The following is a 15,988-nucleotide window of genomic DNA, read 5'->3' on the forward strand; positions in this document are numbered from 1 at the left end:
TTCGCTGTCAATCAGCTATGCTTTCCAATGCAGATTTTTTTTTTTTTTTTCTCCTCAGAGACACACCTTCTGAAAGATTAGGAAACTTGAAAAACGGTGTTAAAGACATCCAGAAGCACAAGCAAGTTCATTCGCTTTAAAACATGATCTTGAAGAACAAGCTGATAAACTTTTAAGAATAATCTCATGTAATGAATGTGTCTACAGATGGTTTGAAGGGTTTAACTGGGACGGATTGAGGAAGGGAACACTGACGCCCCCTATCATCCCTAATGTAAGTGCTAGATAGATTTTACGCTAATATTAGGCCAGAAACATTCTATGTAAGTACAATTTTAGAAAAAAAGGTTTTATTACCCTTAACCTTAAAGGGTTCTGTCAGGTGCTTCATATATACTGTAGAATTTCTTTTAATTCATTTTTAATTGTAATTGAATTTTATGAATTAAGCAGCTTGTAAACATACTTTATCACATTAAACACAAGTTTTAAACAATTTCTTCTTGTATAGAACCTGGCACTTTTTGAACGATTCTTTAAAACGGAGTCGAGGCAAATAGAACCATATTAAACATTTTTTTTATTTGTATTTTTTTAAAGAGTGTACTGTATGCACAAGTGCATTCACATTCTTACTGTGCTGCCTACAAATCTTAAAATGTCCCTGACAGTTAACTGAAAATGTTATTCAGGTAGCTAGGTATAAGCATTTCTAACTTTAACAACTTTTGCTCTCTTCGAACATGGCTTTGTACTGACAAAAGAAAATAGGCAGTCTATAATAGCATTGAAAAATGACATTTGAATTGTTCAGACTCATTTTGAAAAGCCTTCAGTGTTTGAAAAGCTAGCGTTTGGTTACACATACTGCTCGAATATTTGCACTGATAAAAATGCTACATAAGACACATGGTTGAAAAACTATGCTATAATACAAAAAAATAAATAAATAATGCTTTTATTCAACATGGATCCATTAAATTGACAAAGTAATATAAACAATTGAATCCTTAAAAAATATATATCACGTTTTTTACTGAAATATTAAAGCTGCATTTCCGGCATTTTTTCCTCTTTGTCGCCATCTCTGTTCGAAATCTGCAATTGCAGTCATTCACAGAATTATCAGCTTTACGCGAGTTGTTCTTCAATACCCTCGACGCGGCACAGTGTGGATGAACAAAATGTTTGGGCCGATGTGGATACTGGCATTCATAATCACAGATTATTGTTTTTGGAAGTATGACCAACACAAGAACTTTCACCGGAAAATGTCATCTGAACTAATAAGAAACAGCCACTTTTGTTCTGGTTCTGACATTGCAGTAATTTGCGCTGATTAAATAAGTTATCAATTCATGCAAAACCGTGCAACTTATACTTTGTTCTCAAATTGTTAACTACATCAGCATTGCGTGACTACATGTAATGTCCTTCTGATACGTATTCTTGTTTTCGCATGGGCCGGTTGCAATCTCTTTTTTTCTGTGGCCACTCCGAAGTCCAAACGAAGTCTTTTGTATTTTACAGCGGGTGAATCTGTCGTCACTGGTGATTGTCGTTTGAACCTTTCTGGATCCGCCATCAAATTGATACGTTTAATTATATCAAGTGCTGTGAGAAAAGGTTATAAATCTCCACCTCCAACATCCTCACTCGCAATATAGCCTACTAGCCGAGACTCTTCTTTATATGTACAGATGTGACGTAATGAATCCATTTTTAACCCCCCCAAAAAAGCAACGGACTGCAGCTTTAAGCAGTTTAAACATTGAAAATAATAAGAAATGTGTCTTGAGCAGCATATTAGAATGATTAATGAAGTAATGTTAAAAATAAACAGGATTAAATTACATAGCTAGCATGGTAACACTTTATACTAACTTAAAGCGTTAGTTCACCCAAAAATGAAAATTGTCATTAATGACTCACCCTCATGTCGTTCCAAGCCCATCTTCGAAACACAGTTTAAGAAATTTTAGATTTCACGAGTCCGCAGCATGCGTCTCTCTCAGACTGTAAACGCAGCTCAGGCGGATAGCACGTCAGTACTGCGGACTTGTAAACGCGGACTGAGAACAGAACCGGAAGAGAATACAATGTTGAATCATCGTTATTTTTGGACGAAAATGTATTTCCGATGCTTCAAAACATTCGAACCAACCCACTGATATCACATGGACTACTTTGATAATGTCTTTATTACCTTTCTGGACAAGGACAGTATTCCGTACATACATTTTCAATGGAGTGACAGAAAGCTCTCAGACTAAATCTAAAGTATCTTAAACTTTGTTCCGAAGATGAACGGAGGTCTTACAGGCTTGGAACGGCATGTGGGTGAGTCATTAATGACAGAATTTTCATTTTAGGGTGTACTAACCCTTTATGTATACAGACAGTAATTTAATACTTTACAAAATAATCATTTGCAAATTATAGTTAATAGGCAACAGTATATACAAATAGTGAGTTCTTCATTCATTGTCACTGTAATTAAAAAAAATCTAACTTTAAATATTTTGTTAATGTTTTAACAACTTCTTAACCATAAATACTTCTCACTTTAGACAGGTCATGGAAAATGTGTTTTAAATCAACCTTTATTGGACATTAATTGCATTAGTATTAAGTGTTCATTAAAAATGTTTATAAAATGCATTAAGCATATACAGTATGTCGTGTAGACAAAACAAAGAACTGAGATGATCTAAGGGCTTGAATACAGCCCTTAAATACAGTGAGGTCATTAACTGGAAAAGAAACCGGTGCGTGATAGATACTAATAACGACCAAGACACAGCCAAAATGGGAACGGGGAAAAAAAAAAAAAAAAAAAACTCAATGAAACTAAACATAGGCTACTACTGATATTATATACAGAGTTCTGTCATGAACCACTAGATGATGCAGGCTGATAGGTCCTAATTCAATGAACTTGCAATCACATCATTCTCTATAGGGCACAGCTGATTGGTTCTTGCTGTATCAGTAGCCAATGAGCTTGCTGCTCAACCCTCAAATACTTGGTCAGTATTTGCTGTAGCAGCAGTTGCAGTGCACTTTCAGAATTCCTCTGAAATTCAACATCTAAGATAAGTGAACGGTCTTTCTTATGCTATATCACTATGCATTATTGCGTGGTCTGCCTTAATAATTCCCTATGAAGTAATCATACACAAGGCTTAAAATCATGTGTCATGTTAACAATCCTGTTTTAATGCTTAGAGTGAATTACTAAACATATTAGCAGCTAGTGTATATTGCGTTTATACAGCAGGGGCAAGCAGACAGTGTAGTTGCTATGAGGAGGATACATTGCTGGCACATGCATTCGTTGAAGTGAATTAGGCATTCTGTTTTGTATCGCATCAATGGAGCTTGCAGCAGCTCTTAGTATTTTTGGACTGAAATTTGCTATACATGCTGAACAATGTTGGTGAATATATTACCATCGGCAACAGGACGCTAGCAGATGTTGCGGTCAAGTATAAAAAAAGCTTGAATCGAGTGCGAGTCATCATCAGCTGGCTAACGTTGATCATGCAATGTGAACATTATCATTTAATATGCAAACAAATGCATTCACTTTAATTACAATAGAATGCAAGCAGCTGCATTTCTGGCAGTATCAGATTGAGCATAATTATATACTATCTCACAACTAGCCTACAGGACGAATAACGATTTATGCTATGTCGGGTGCTTTCATCATCAGCATTTTAGTAGACTAAAGATAAGTAGATCGTCCACTGTGTCACTTATAAGATGGTGGAAAATGATATTTTATCATTCTGTCACCTGATGGAGTTTGCGTTTCTCACCACTGCTGACTCTACAGTAGCTGAAATGCATCATTTTCCTGTTATCACTGTAAAGCTGCTTTGAAACAATCTGTATTGTATAAAGCGCCAGCCATTTATATTATATAAATTATGGTGACTTGACATTCCATTTACCTAGAGCCAAGGACAAGTGTCAAGGCACTTTTCCAGGCATCCTCAAATGAAAGCAAATGAAGTCTCAGTTGATACTGGAATATCATATTGGTGAAATATGGAACAATATTTTATCCTTACAAATACTCCACGAAGGCATTATGTTGTTTAGAAAACAACATCCTTTTTTCGGTCAAAGCCCACAGTAGTCGATCGTCGAGTTCACAGGCTTCGACCGAAAACAGGTATGTGAGCTGGCTGATTTAACTTGATTTTTATTCATATCTTTCACATCTACTGCAGTCTAATTGACCGTGGTCACTCTTAATAACACCACTCACATGGCTGTACACTCGTAATGACAAATCAAGGACGTTAAGAGGCTAAAAGCAGGTTTAGAACATGCCCCATTGAAGTCAACAGGGCGATAACACTGTGTAGGCAACACCGATTCTTGTCGTTTTTGTCTGTACTGTGGCCCCTCAACTAAAGTGGTGACTAGGTCCTTTGAAACACTGGTGAACTATGTGATATTAATGGTGGCATAACTGTGAACAAAGAAAACAGTAATAAATCATAATTCATGATGATGTGCTCATCTTAGTTAATGTTTTAATTAAGGTGTTGTTCATCCATGAAGTCATGAATGAAAACCATTGAACTTGTGTTAGTTCCTGATGATTCGTGAGATATTAATATATTATTCATGCATTCATTTACAAATGAATTCATGATAATTCACGTACCCTTACTTTAAAGTGTTACCAGTATGGGTATATTGGATATCTGCCTTATGTCTTAAAATGACATAAGCCCAATATTCATGCTGTCTGTGTTTTTAATGTTAATAAAACCAAAAAAAAAACCAAAAAAAAAAAAAAATCACACTCCTCTTGAATTAATAACTTTTATACAACTTTTTTTTACATTTATACAGTGAAGATTATATGCAGAGTTACATTAAATTTAAATTTCTGTACCAAAAAACTACTGTTAGATCAACCTAAAAGCACTGTTTATTTCATTTGTGTCTTTGTTCTGCTGTATTTATTTGCGCTATTACTTGTAATTTGATTATTGTCTGTTTACTTGTCTTAATGTTTGACATTTATATGAGGATGGTAGTTTTAGCTGTGGTATCGCAATTAGAATTGTGAATTTTCACTTGTATCTAAAATTTTGGTGTCATAACTTTCATGGCTGGTAAAAAAGAATCGCATTTGCTGATACATTTTCTGAAGTCAACGGCCTTTGGCAGATGTGGCATAAAGTTAGTTTGAGGCCCGGCTTCCCATGGTGAATCAGGGTAAATACATTCTGGAAGGATTAAAGGAGTAGTTCACTTTTGAAAAAACTTTTGCTGATAATTTACCTACCCCCATGTCATCCAAGATGTCCATGTCTTTCTTTCCTCAGTCGAAAAGAAATTAAGGTTTTTGATGAAAACATTCCAGGATTTTTCTCCATATAATGGACTTCAATGGGAACCGGATGGTTCAAGGTCCAAAAGATAGTGTTAATAACAGTTTCAGATGCAGCTTCAAATGTCTTTAAACGACACCAGACGATGAATAAGGGTCTTATCATGCGAAACGATCGGTTATTTCAAAACTTATTCCAAAAATGTAACTTTTCTAAGGACAAATGCTAGCCTTGCTCTATTCTCTGAGGCGCGTTTGTAACGTCACGTAATACGTAATTACGTTCAAAAGGTCACGGGCGACGTAGCCGGAAGTACAGAATCAAAATCGTCCGACATCGTTGTTTTTCCTTTTAATTCCTTTTTTTGTAAACGGTGTTTGAGCTAGTTTGCACGTTCAACCTATGCGTTCAACTTGTAAACACTGACTCTGTACTTACGGCTACGTCGCCCGTGACCTTTTGAACGTAATTACGTAATACGTGACGTTGCAAACGCGCCTCACAGAATAGAGCAAGGCTAGCATTTGTCCTTAGAAAAGTTACATTTTTGGAATAAGTTTTGAAATAACCGATCGTTTCGCATGATAAGACCCTTATTCATCGTCTGATATCGTTTAAAGACATTTGAAGCTGCATCTGAAACAGTTATTAACTGTCTTTTTGAACTTGGACCGTCTGGTTCCCATTGAAGTCCATTATATGGAGAAAAATCCTGGAATGTTTTCATCAAAAACCTTAATTTCTTTTCGACTGAGGAAAGAAAGACATGCATGGACATCTTGGATGACATGGGGGTGAGTAAATTATCAGCAAAAGTTTTTTCAAAAGTGAACTAATCCTTTAACGGTGTATCGACCCTTTTGAATTTAAGTCCCTTTAACATTAATAACAAACTGTTTGGTGTTAAAATATATTTACGTTTCACAATATTGCTGTTTTAGTGTATTTTTGATCAAATAAATCCAGCCTCGGTGAGCATGAGACTCAAAAACAATGCAAACTCAATTGTACTCTATTGTTTCGGTCCATGTGGACTATTATAACTCGCAAGCTAACCGATTCTCCCATTTTTTGTGCACACGCAGCTAACATCATCCACGGACACCAGTAACTTTGACAGCTTCCCAGAGGACAACGAAGACCCACCGCCTGATGATAATTCAGGCTGGGATACAGACTTCTAAACAGGCCCAAACACACGTGCACGCATACACAGACACAGACACACAACGTCAGCCTGGGATGCACATGCTGACCAACCAAATGGACTGAGGGAGAAGAGGAAGGTGGATATTATTCCATCATGAAATGAAGAGACTGTCAAGACCCGGAGGTGTGTCTGTGTGCGTGTTCACCTTTGACCCTTAATAACCACCTTTACTGTGAGATAACTGAGGAGACAGTCCATTTAGGGAAAAGGCTGTGACCTCAGTGATTTGTTCTTCTCCCTGATTGGCTGTAAACTCTTTCAATCAATCAATCCGTGTGCAGACTACTCTAAAGAAGACCACACTGTACATCGCAGGAGTCCCGTCAGACCTGAATGTTGCTCTTAAAGTAATACTCATTCCTTTTAGCACATGTACATAACAGCATAATATCACTACCCCCAAAAACTCACACGTACACTGGCGTTCCTCACATTTATCTTAAGTGTATCATAATACGTCACTCATAAGACTCAGTTTTCACCCTCTACAAACACACATGCATCTTCTCGCCTCTCTTTGCTGTTAATTTATTGTTGTGCCGGTTGGCCATTACAGGTTATGATATTCTGAGCCCAGCGCTGGGTCTCTCAAACTGTATCCCATGAAATGATGTGCCTCGAACTCATAGCTCCATTGATGGTGTACTGTATTTATTGTCTCAGATTTATAATAATGACGAGGTAAGTACTGACCACTGTGAACGGCCAGATTTTAAACAGGAACGGACCTGGGATTGCTTTTCCTTTTATGGCCTGACTAATTCGACTGCAGGTACAACATAATCCCGATTTGTCCAGAGATTCAGCCGTGTCAGATCACGAACAGTATTAGTGCCTTAAATCAATGGCATTCTGCTACGCTCCACATGCTGCATGTCAGAGTACGATCCCTTCGGCCCGCTGCTGTCCATCTGTCTAGGTCTTTTTTTTTACACAATAAAGCGACTGTTTTAGACACTCCCTGTATCCTCACATGATCTTCGGCTGTCTTTTATACATCTGAAATGTTTGTTCTGTTCAATGTATTATTTTGATCCAAACATAGAAATTGTGTCCTATTTATTCACCCGAATCACCTTTTCATAGGTGAGTTGAAGTGACGTGAGGGTGAGTAAATGATATTTGAACTTTTGGGTGAACTGTTCTGTAAAGCGGTGTGTGCTATGATGCTATCAGTGGCAGAACAACTCAACTCGGTCAAATTCATTCTCAACAACACAACGCCACGCTACTCACGCAACACTTTTAGAGGTGCATGATTGTAGTGACATCTATAAAACGTACAGATTTAATCTTAGAGTACGCTAAAATCCACACCAACGGTCAGATATATAAAATAAAACCGTCTTTGGCGTGGAAAAGTGCTTAGCACCACATCAGGGGCCTTATGTATCAGCACTGCGTATGCACAAAAACACGGCGTACGCCAGTTTTCACGTTCACGGCCAGATGTACTAACAGTGAAATTAACTTAAGAATGTGTTAAGTGTTGGCGCTTGCAACGCCAAGGTCATGGGTTCGATTCCCAGAGAAAGCAAGAACTGATAAGAATGTAAATGTGTGCCTTGAAATGCAATGTTAGTCACTCACTTTGGATAAAAGCGTCTGCCAAAAAAATGCATAAATGTTGTCCGTGGGCGACGCATAGAGGCAATAAAGTGAAGTGGCAAACATTACACTACAAATTGTTCTAACGCACCACCACCAGCTGTCAGATATTGCTTAATAATGTCAAATAATGAATCAACTACAAATTATGTCACACGAGTCTTATTAAAATATTCTATTATGCAATTAAGAACATAAAGCATGTGCAAACCCGTCTAGCAATGGCAGCATTGGCTTAACTAGGAATCAAAAATAAACTTCATTAATTCAGTCAGTAAAGGTAAAAAAAAAAGAAAGTAATATTGGTAACACTATACAATAAGGTTCATTAGTTAACATTAGTAAATGCATTAACTAACATGAACTAATGATGAGCAATGCATTAGTTACAGTGTTTATTAATCTTTGTCAATGTTAGTTAATACAAATACAGCTGTTCATTGTGCGTTCATGTTAGTTCACAGTGCATTAACTAATGTTAACTAATACAACCTTTGATTTTAATAACGTATTAGTAAATGTTGGAATTAATATTCCTGAAGAAGTATTGTTCACATAAATGTAGCTACATCATGTAAAGACCTATACAGCCGCCGGCGGCTAAAAATAACTGTTGTTCTTAAATATTAAATAACTTTTGAACCGCTGCTTCAATCTGTATGCTTTAAAAAGTCCCATAAAGAGGAGATTCGCGGCTTTTCTGTGATATCAGGTTAATCGCGTTTGGACATTCAGAAGCTCCGTAGTGAATGTGATTGCGTCATCAAGTTTTGATCAGCATTGATTCGTCAAAGAAACCCGTGCGTTTTTTTCCTCTGAGCCAATCATAAATGACTGTTAATGCTTAGTCCCACCCCATCCCCAGATTGGTATTTGTGTGTGTGTGTGTGTGTGTATGTCTGTGTTTATATATATATATATATATATATATATATATATATATATATATATATATATATATATATATATAAGTTTTATTTATATATACGTTTTTTTTTTTTTTTTTTGCTTCATTGTTCTACTACAATGTTTCTATTTATGTTACTTCCTTAACTTTTTTGGACACATCTAAATTGTCAGTATGAAAAACACTGTTTTCACTGAAACAATGCTTTTCACTGAAAATCGCCTATAATAATGTTGTAATAAATACCTATAACTTGCTTAGGGATTGTTGCATGTAGTCAAAATTACATCTGGAAATGTAAAATATCCAAGTACAGCTTTCTAAAGAAAAAAATCCAAACTTCAGGAGGATTTGTTTGAGTTGAGTAAAAAAAATCACTACAAATATGCTGCAGTTTTTCTTAAATCTGGTAAATTCATCCATTCTAAGACAAATTAAATGTAAAATTTGATTATTTAAATGAGATAGATTAAAACTTCAAGTTCTCCTGATAAAAATGATATATGGCACTTGATGCTGACTGCTATAATGGGTTAGAAAAACAAAGAAAAGAACAAGCGGTGCAGGTGCTCCAAAAATGGTCTAGGTCTTAATGTAGTTAACTAATGTTAACTAATGAACCTTATTGTAAAGGGTTACCGTAATATTTTTATTCAGCAAGGACACATTGAATTTGTTTAAAAATGCCAGTAAACGCATTTATAATGTTACAAAAGATTATAAGATTACTATATGTGTTTGATTTAAGTTTTTATTCATTAAAGAATCCTGAAAATGCTATATATCACGGTTTCCATGAAAATATGAAGCAGAAGCACGGCTGTTTTCAACACTGATTTAATCATAAATGTTTCTTGATCATCAAATCATCATATTAAGAGTGATTTCTTAAGGATCGTGTGACACTGAAGACGAGTAATGATGCTGAAAATTCAGCTTTGATCACAGGAATATTACACTTTGTCATATATTCACATAGAAGACATTTCAGTGAAATTTTGTTTCTTGCTGGCTTTAGCCATGTTCTTGCAGGTTTATTTAGCTAAATTGGACTACTTAACATATTTAAAATAATTTAATTGAGGGAGAAGACTGGGTGGGGTGGGGTGTTGTGCTTGTGCATGTGCACTTAATTTTACATCAATTGGGATGTACAAAGAGAATATGCGTGGGATCCTTCGTACGCAGACATACATCTGTTTTTTTTTTTTTTTTGTGCGTATGCACATTTACAGCTTTGTTCGTACGCAATTGTTTAGTATGAATTCAACACAAGTCTTTGTACATGAGGTCCCAGGTTCTTAGCAGGTGAACACACTTTTCCCTGGCTCAAATGTAGGACTGTTTCTCCTCAACATTTTATAAATGAGGGCCCAGGCCCGGAAATCCAAAAGTTTCTGGATGGATAACTGCAATATACTGTGTGTGAGATATAAGATATACTGCATGTCACTCTGGATACAGAGGTCTTCTAAATGAGTAGACTAGGTGAACCTCACAAAAACATGAGCAGGTTATATTTCACCCCTAAATCAAAATAAAGAAGAAATTAAAGCCAAGCCAAGGCTTCATAACCAAGCATGGATTTCCATTATAAGTCTAATTATTCTACATCAACTTAGATTCTGTTGAATTGCAGATACAATATTGTACAATATTACATATTGTACTGCAGTAGCTAAAATAATGATTTCATTTCATGGTAATGCAACACGAAGTACATTCCATGACAAAAAAAGAACAGGAGTAGGATGAAGAAAAAAAAATCTTATAAACTCCTACCCCATTCCTATAAACAAGATTCACAAATTAGATGACCTCACCAACATAAAATGACAAACAACAGAAAAATTAAAGGAAATATATATATATATATATATATATATATATATATATATACAGACTAGCCCAAACCAGATATTGGGCTATATCCTAGCCCAAACCTCTACCTTCAATTATAACACATTTTTTTCTCTTTGTCTATTATTATTATTATTATTATTATTATTATTATTATTATTATTATTATTATTATTATTATTATCTATTAAAACTAATTCTGCTTACATGATACTAAATAAACAAAACCAACAAAGATGCAATAATGACAGATCCAACAACTAAAATAACATCAAGGCACATCAAGCTCAAGATCATATGTACTCTATCTGGCTCAAGTACACCTGGCTGCAGCCTGCACAATGGGGCGGGGTTACACGTCACGCCGCCTCATACTTATTTTGATTGGCCTGATCACCTTTCAAATTCATACTCGGCATACATGGCAGGATATTTGTTCATTGTCTTCACTTAATGCACAGACAATACAACATTAGCCTACAACCCACAATATCATATTACTTTCAGATCTTGGTTCATTTGAGCGAGACAAGACCAAATCAAATGTGTATTGTTCACTTGACTAAATTGTTAAAGCTGCAGTCCGTAGCTTTTTTGGGGTTAAAAATGATCCAAAATACATATTTGAGGAAATACATAACCAGGTAGTGTTCAAAATCTGCTTGCCGTAGCTTGATTTAACTGATAGCCTTACACTTTCCTCAAACATTGTGTTCATCCGTGCTGTGCTGTGTCGAGGGTATTGAAGAACAACTTGCGTAAAGTTGATAATTCCGCTAATGACTGCAATTGCAGATTTCGAACAGAGATGGCGACAAAGCGGAAAGATGCCAGACTGCAGCTTTAACGGCTTCAAGTTTAATATTCTGAATCAATCGAATTCACAAATTAACCATTAAATGTTATTTGTGAACCAGTTGATTGAAAATAATCATCTCAAAATCTTTGTTCACAAAACAGACACAAACCCCACTATTGGGTCTGAAAAAAATCTTAATTTCGTCCTTTTAAAATAATGAGGAACCGCATTTTTCCTGAAATGAAGTGGAGGTAAAAAGTCTTGTATTATGCTTTGCAATGTAGTGGAGAAAAAGAAAGTTTCATAATTTAAATAACATGGCAAAAATACTTTGTTTTGCGAATTTATTTATTTCTATTTTTCCCCCTATGGTGATGCACTTTTACAATGGTGTATATCTACACTTTTAGATATATACACATGAATATTCCTGCTGTAAGGTCACATGCAGAGTGCCTCTACTAAACAAATGCTGCTGAAATACAGAGAAGCCCCTTCAAAAACTCGGAACCTTGTTTATATATTAATATGTTTTAATGATTTCCTCAATGAAGTCTCATGATCTGTAGGGGGCGCCAGTTCACCATTTCATTTCAGAAAAACACCAGCAATACTAAACATTCATTTGAAGAGCAGTATTAGTCTGTTATAATTTTAAACCACTTAGTCAATGTCATTTCTATGAAAAATATGTAACAAAAAGGAACATAAAAGTGTCACTCTGTTCAAAGTTCTCTGTAAGATCGAATAACGGGGAAAAAAGCGATTAAATTAACATACTGCTGAAAAAAATAATAGGAAGAAGATTTGTATCTTTAATATTTATAAATAGATCAGAAAAGTATTTGTATGTGTTTTCTACAATGTTGTTGACACCAACATCGGGTAGCTAACTCGGGTTGCTTAACAAATATAAAGAGTCTTTATTAAAGCTAGCCTATATAAAAAAATATTCCACTTTAATTTATTTCAATGAAAAGTTTTCCTCTTGATTTCTTCTCCACTTGCACTGGTATAGGCCTATGTACATTAGCCTATTTAACATAATTGTTATGATAATAACTGAAATGTCCTGAACTAATGTAGGTCTATTATTAATTTAATGTAGGTCTATTATTAATTTATTGTCTACAATAAACACCGCATGTAGCCTAAGTTTAGTGAGTTCTGAATTCAGTTAAACTCGTATTTTGCACCCACAGAAGATGCACTTAGTTTAAATGAAGAGGAAGATCTGTTTTTATTGCCGTAAGTTAGATAAACGTGCGAAACATTAATGTGCACATTTTTATGTGCTGACAGACAAATTATAAGGTTAAGCCTCTAGCCCTGGTTAACAAAGGTCTGCTGACAGGTACTGTCTGCATAATGATATCCCTCAAATTCCACTTTAAGCACTTTGAGTTGTCAGTCTGTTTCTGAGGGGGCGCGACGGTAATTACGCACACAACTATTGCGAAAGACGTAGCGAAATTTCACCAATCCCTATTACGGCGAGGGCGTGGCTTTCGATTATCCATTAGGTTACGCAATCGGTCGGTACTAAGCAGCGTCTGCATGGCTCATTAATATGCATGAGCCGGGGATGCTGCGCGCCTCTCGGCAGAAGTACTAGGATCGCCTGCGCAGAGATGAGTTCACACAGCGCGTCTGCGCAGGCGATGAGAGGGGAGGTGGAGAGCGTGTTTGATGCTCTTATAGTAGCCTACAGTCATTTAAAAGGGGCGGGAATATACAAACAGTCCCGCATGTATAAAACTCTTGGAGACACATGAAGTGCTGTGGAGTTTGGACATTATGCGTGACATACTGGCAGAGAAGAACAAGAGGAACATGCTCTCACTACTCACCGTTGTGACTGTTTATCTCGCGGTTTGGGGAGGAATCACTGCAGATGCTCAAGTCGGACCTGCGTTACGGAACTCCATCAGGCATCTTCCCGCAGCATCCAGTCCGAGTGACGCGGTGAGCGCGAGCCCGCGCGTGACCGGCACCGCAGACAGCGACGCTCCGGCGGTACGTGTTCACAGGATGCTGCAACGCACAGAGGATTTAACAGGACTCAGTTTACATTTAGACTTTGAGATTTTTTTTTTTTTAGTTAAAATTCTTTTGGAGTTGTATGGCATGTGTGTGCTTTTAAAGGAGCGCGTTAAATAAAGTGTATCATTATGATTTGCTCTTCCACAGTCGCCGAACTGCGCCGCTGATGCCGAGTGCGGGCCCGGTGAGTTTTGTAACGGCTCTCGGGGAGTTTGTCTCTCGTGCCGCAAGCGGAGAAAGCGCTGCGCTCGTGACGGGATGTGCTGCGCTGGAAACCGATGCATCAACGGTACAAAACAAACCAGAGAGCGTCGTATAACCCATAAGACTCGGTTTGTAGACTCATTTCCCCATGTGTTTCTCTCAGGTGTGTGTCAACCTGCGGATGCAGAAGCTGTCGCTGGTCAACCGGTTGGCAAAACGGACGAGCAAAGTATAAGTGTGACACGTGGGCAGAACTTTACACATCCCAAAAGAACCACCATCCTACCAAAACAACAGCAGCCACTGGGAGGTATTGCATCTGTCTCCCCTCTTGTTTCTTCTCTTCTTTCCTCCTATTCTCATCCTCTTATCTTCTCATGAAATTCTCCTTTATTCATCTGACTTTTTAATCTAGTTGGATCCTTTTCTTTTCTCATCTTGGCTCATCTCTTCTCAGACTCTGTTTTCTCTTTTCACCTTGCCTCTCCTCATCTTTTATCCTTGCCTCTGAAATAAATTCTCATTCACAGATATGCCTTTTTTCATATCATCTTGTCTCTTGAACAGGCGAGATGAGAAAACTGGAGGCAAGATGAGATAAAAAGGCAAGGCAGATCAATTAGGGATTTTATTTCAGAAAAGAGACGAGATGAGAAGAGACCAGAAAAGAATGGACGAGATGAGAAAACTGGTCTCTTCTTATCTCGTCTCTTTTTTAAATCTTATCATGTCTAGTTTCTTCATATCAAAACGTTTCATCTCATCTCTGCAACTAGATCTGATTTTAAAACCTCCACCTCTTCTACTTGCTGCTCTCACATGGAGTGAATGCTGATGTGATGTATATTATCCTGTCAGGTGGCGAGGGTGAGACGTGTCTGAGGTCTTCGGACTGTTTGGGAGGGCTGTGCTGCGCCCGACACTTCTGGTCCCGGATCTGTAAGCCCGTGCTGACGGAGGGACAGGTGTGCACGCGCCACCGGAGGAAAGGGGCTCACGGTCTGGAGATCTTCCAGCGCTGCGACTGCGGCTCCGGCCTGTCCTGCCGAGGCCAGAGAGAGAAACCCGGAGCGGAAAGCCGAAACCTCCACACCTGCCAACCACGCTGACCCCGCAGAACCGCTCTCGGCTCCACACACACACACACACACATGCAGACACACATGCAGCGGCGGCAAAGGAAAACTGATTGCACGGAAGGATGCGCCATTAAAAGGACTGATCGTATTTCCTGGACGGATGCAGAGAAACTGCACCGCACAGATGTTTCTGTTGTACACTCTGCTATTTAAGACTTTTTCCCCTGGGTCATCACAAAAGGCAGATTGCTTTTGTTTCCCTTTATAAGGAACTTCTTATTCTTCTTGCAGTAAATTACTGTATTGTAAATACGTAGTCAGAAATTGCACTTAACACTGAGCATATGGATCCTGTAAAAGTAGCATTTTATGATTCACACAATATTGTAAATGTGCCAGTCATGTGATCTAGATGGTTAACAGTACTATTTTTTTTTTAAGCAAAGTGTATAGATATTTGTCTGATTAAAATCTATAAATGGAACAATAATGGACTTTTTACAATTCATAAAGAAACCACTTATGGGTGTTTTCATAATGGCACACACTGCTTGCTTTATTCAGCAGGTTACGCTTCCAGCAACATCCACAAACTTCGACTAAGCAAAAAAATGTTATTGTGTGTAGCAAAGTTGCTTGGGATAAAACTCGTTTTCTAAATTAATAAATGTAAACGTAAATGTGAAAGTGTCCTAATTTTTTATGCGTAGAGTGGGAAAAACAAAAGCTGCCCGTGTCTGGTTGATCATTGATCACCGCAGAATATCAATTTCAACTTGTATTACTACAAACAAACAAACAAAAAAGTCCACTGATGTACATTTTTTAAAACATAATTGTACAGAATATACAGAAAAACAAACATTACTCTTAAAAACTCACTGAAGTGCCTTGGAACATATTGAATGGCTAACCCTT

At 37.2% G+C, this 15,988-nt stretch overlaps 2 protein-coding genes across 4 annotated transcripts in view; both read left to right on the forward strand.

The window, feature by feature from the left end:
- prkg1a (protein kinase cGMP-dependent 1a) overlaps window positions 1–7,530 on the forward strand; it is a 102,953-nt gene extending 95,423 nt beyond the window's left edge. For all 3 annotated transcript variants that reach the window (XM_039650833.2, XM_089117216.1, XM_039650832.2), the window contains 3 exons: window positions 59–121; window positions 208–274; window positions 6,446–7,530. In XM_039650833.2, the coding sequence (XP_039506767.2) occupies window positions 59–121; window positions 208–274; window positions 6,446–6,544 (229 nt within the window). In that variant the 3' untranslated portion in view covers window positions 6,545–7,530. The remainder of the gene's footprint in view (window positions 1–58; window positions 122–207; window positions 275–6,445) is intronic.
- A 5,852-nt stretch (window positions 7,531–13,382) lies between these two features.
- Window positions 13,383–15,749, forward strand: dkk1a (dickkopf WNT signaling pathway inhibitor 1a). The gene is made up of 4 exons (XM_039650656.2): window positions 13,383–13,760; window positions 13,935–14,076; window positions 14,155–14,301; window positions 14,850–15,749. Exons 1-4 carry the CDS (start codon window positions 13,542–13,544, stop codon window positions 15,098–15,100), a joined length of 759 nt encoding a protein of 252 aa, XP_039506590.2. The 5' UTR covers window positions 13,383–13,541; the 3' UTR covers window positions 15,101–15,749.
- The last annotated feature ends 239 nt before the right edge of the window (window positions 15,750–15,988 follow it).

Source organism: Pimephales promelas, chromosome 11 (assembly GCF_988280905.1).
Source record: "Pimephales promelas chromosome 11, fPimPro1.hap1.1, whole genome shotgun sequence".
In the NCBI taxonomy this organism is placed as follows: domain Eukaryota; kingdom Metazoa; phylum Chordata; class Actinopteri; order Cypriniformes; family Leuciscidae; genus Pimephales; species Pimephales promelas.

Excerpts from the sequence above, each read along its gene's own strand:
- dkk1a (XM_039650656.2), top strand. The coding sequence starts at position 13,542 with ATGCGTGACATACTGGCAGAGAAGAACAAGAGGAACATGCTCTCACTA. Across the intron at positions 13,761-13,934 it reads CAGACAGCGACGCTCCGGCG|TCGCCGAACTGCGCCGCTGA; the intron begins GTACGTGTTCAC and ends GCTCTTCCACAG. Across the intron at positions 14,302-14,849 it reads ACAACAGCAGCCACTGGGAG|GTGGCGAGGGTGAGACGTGT; the intron begins GTATTGCATCTG and ends TTATCCTGTCAG.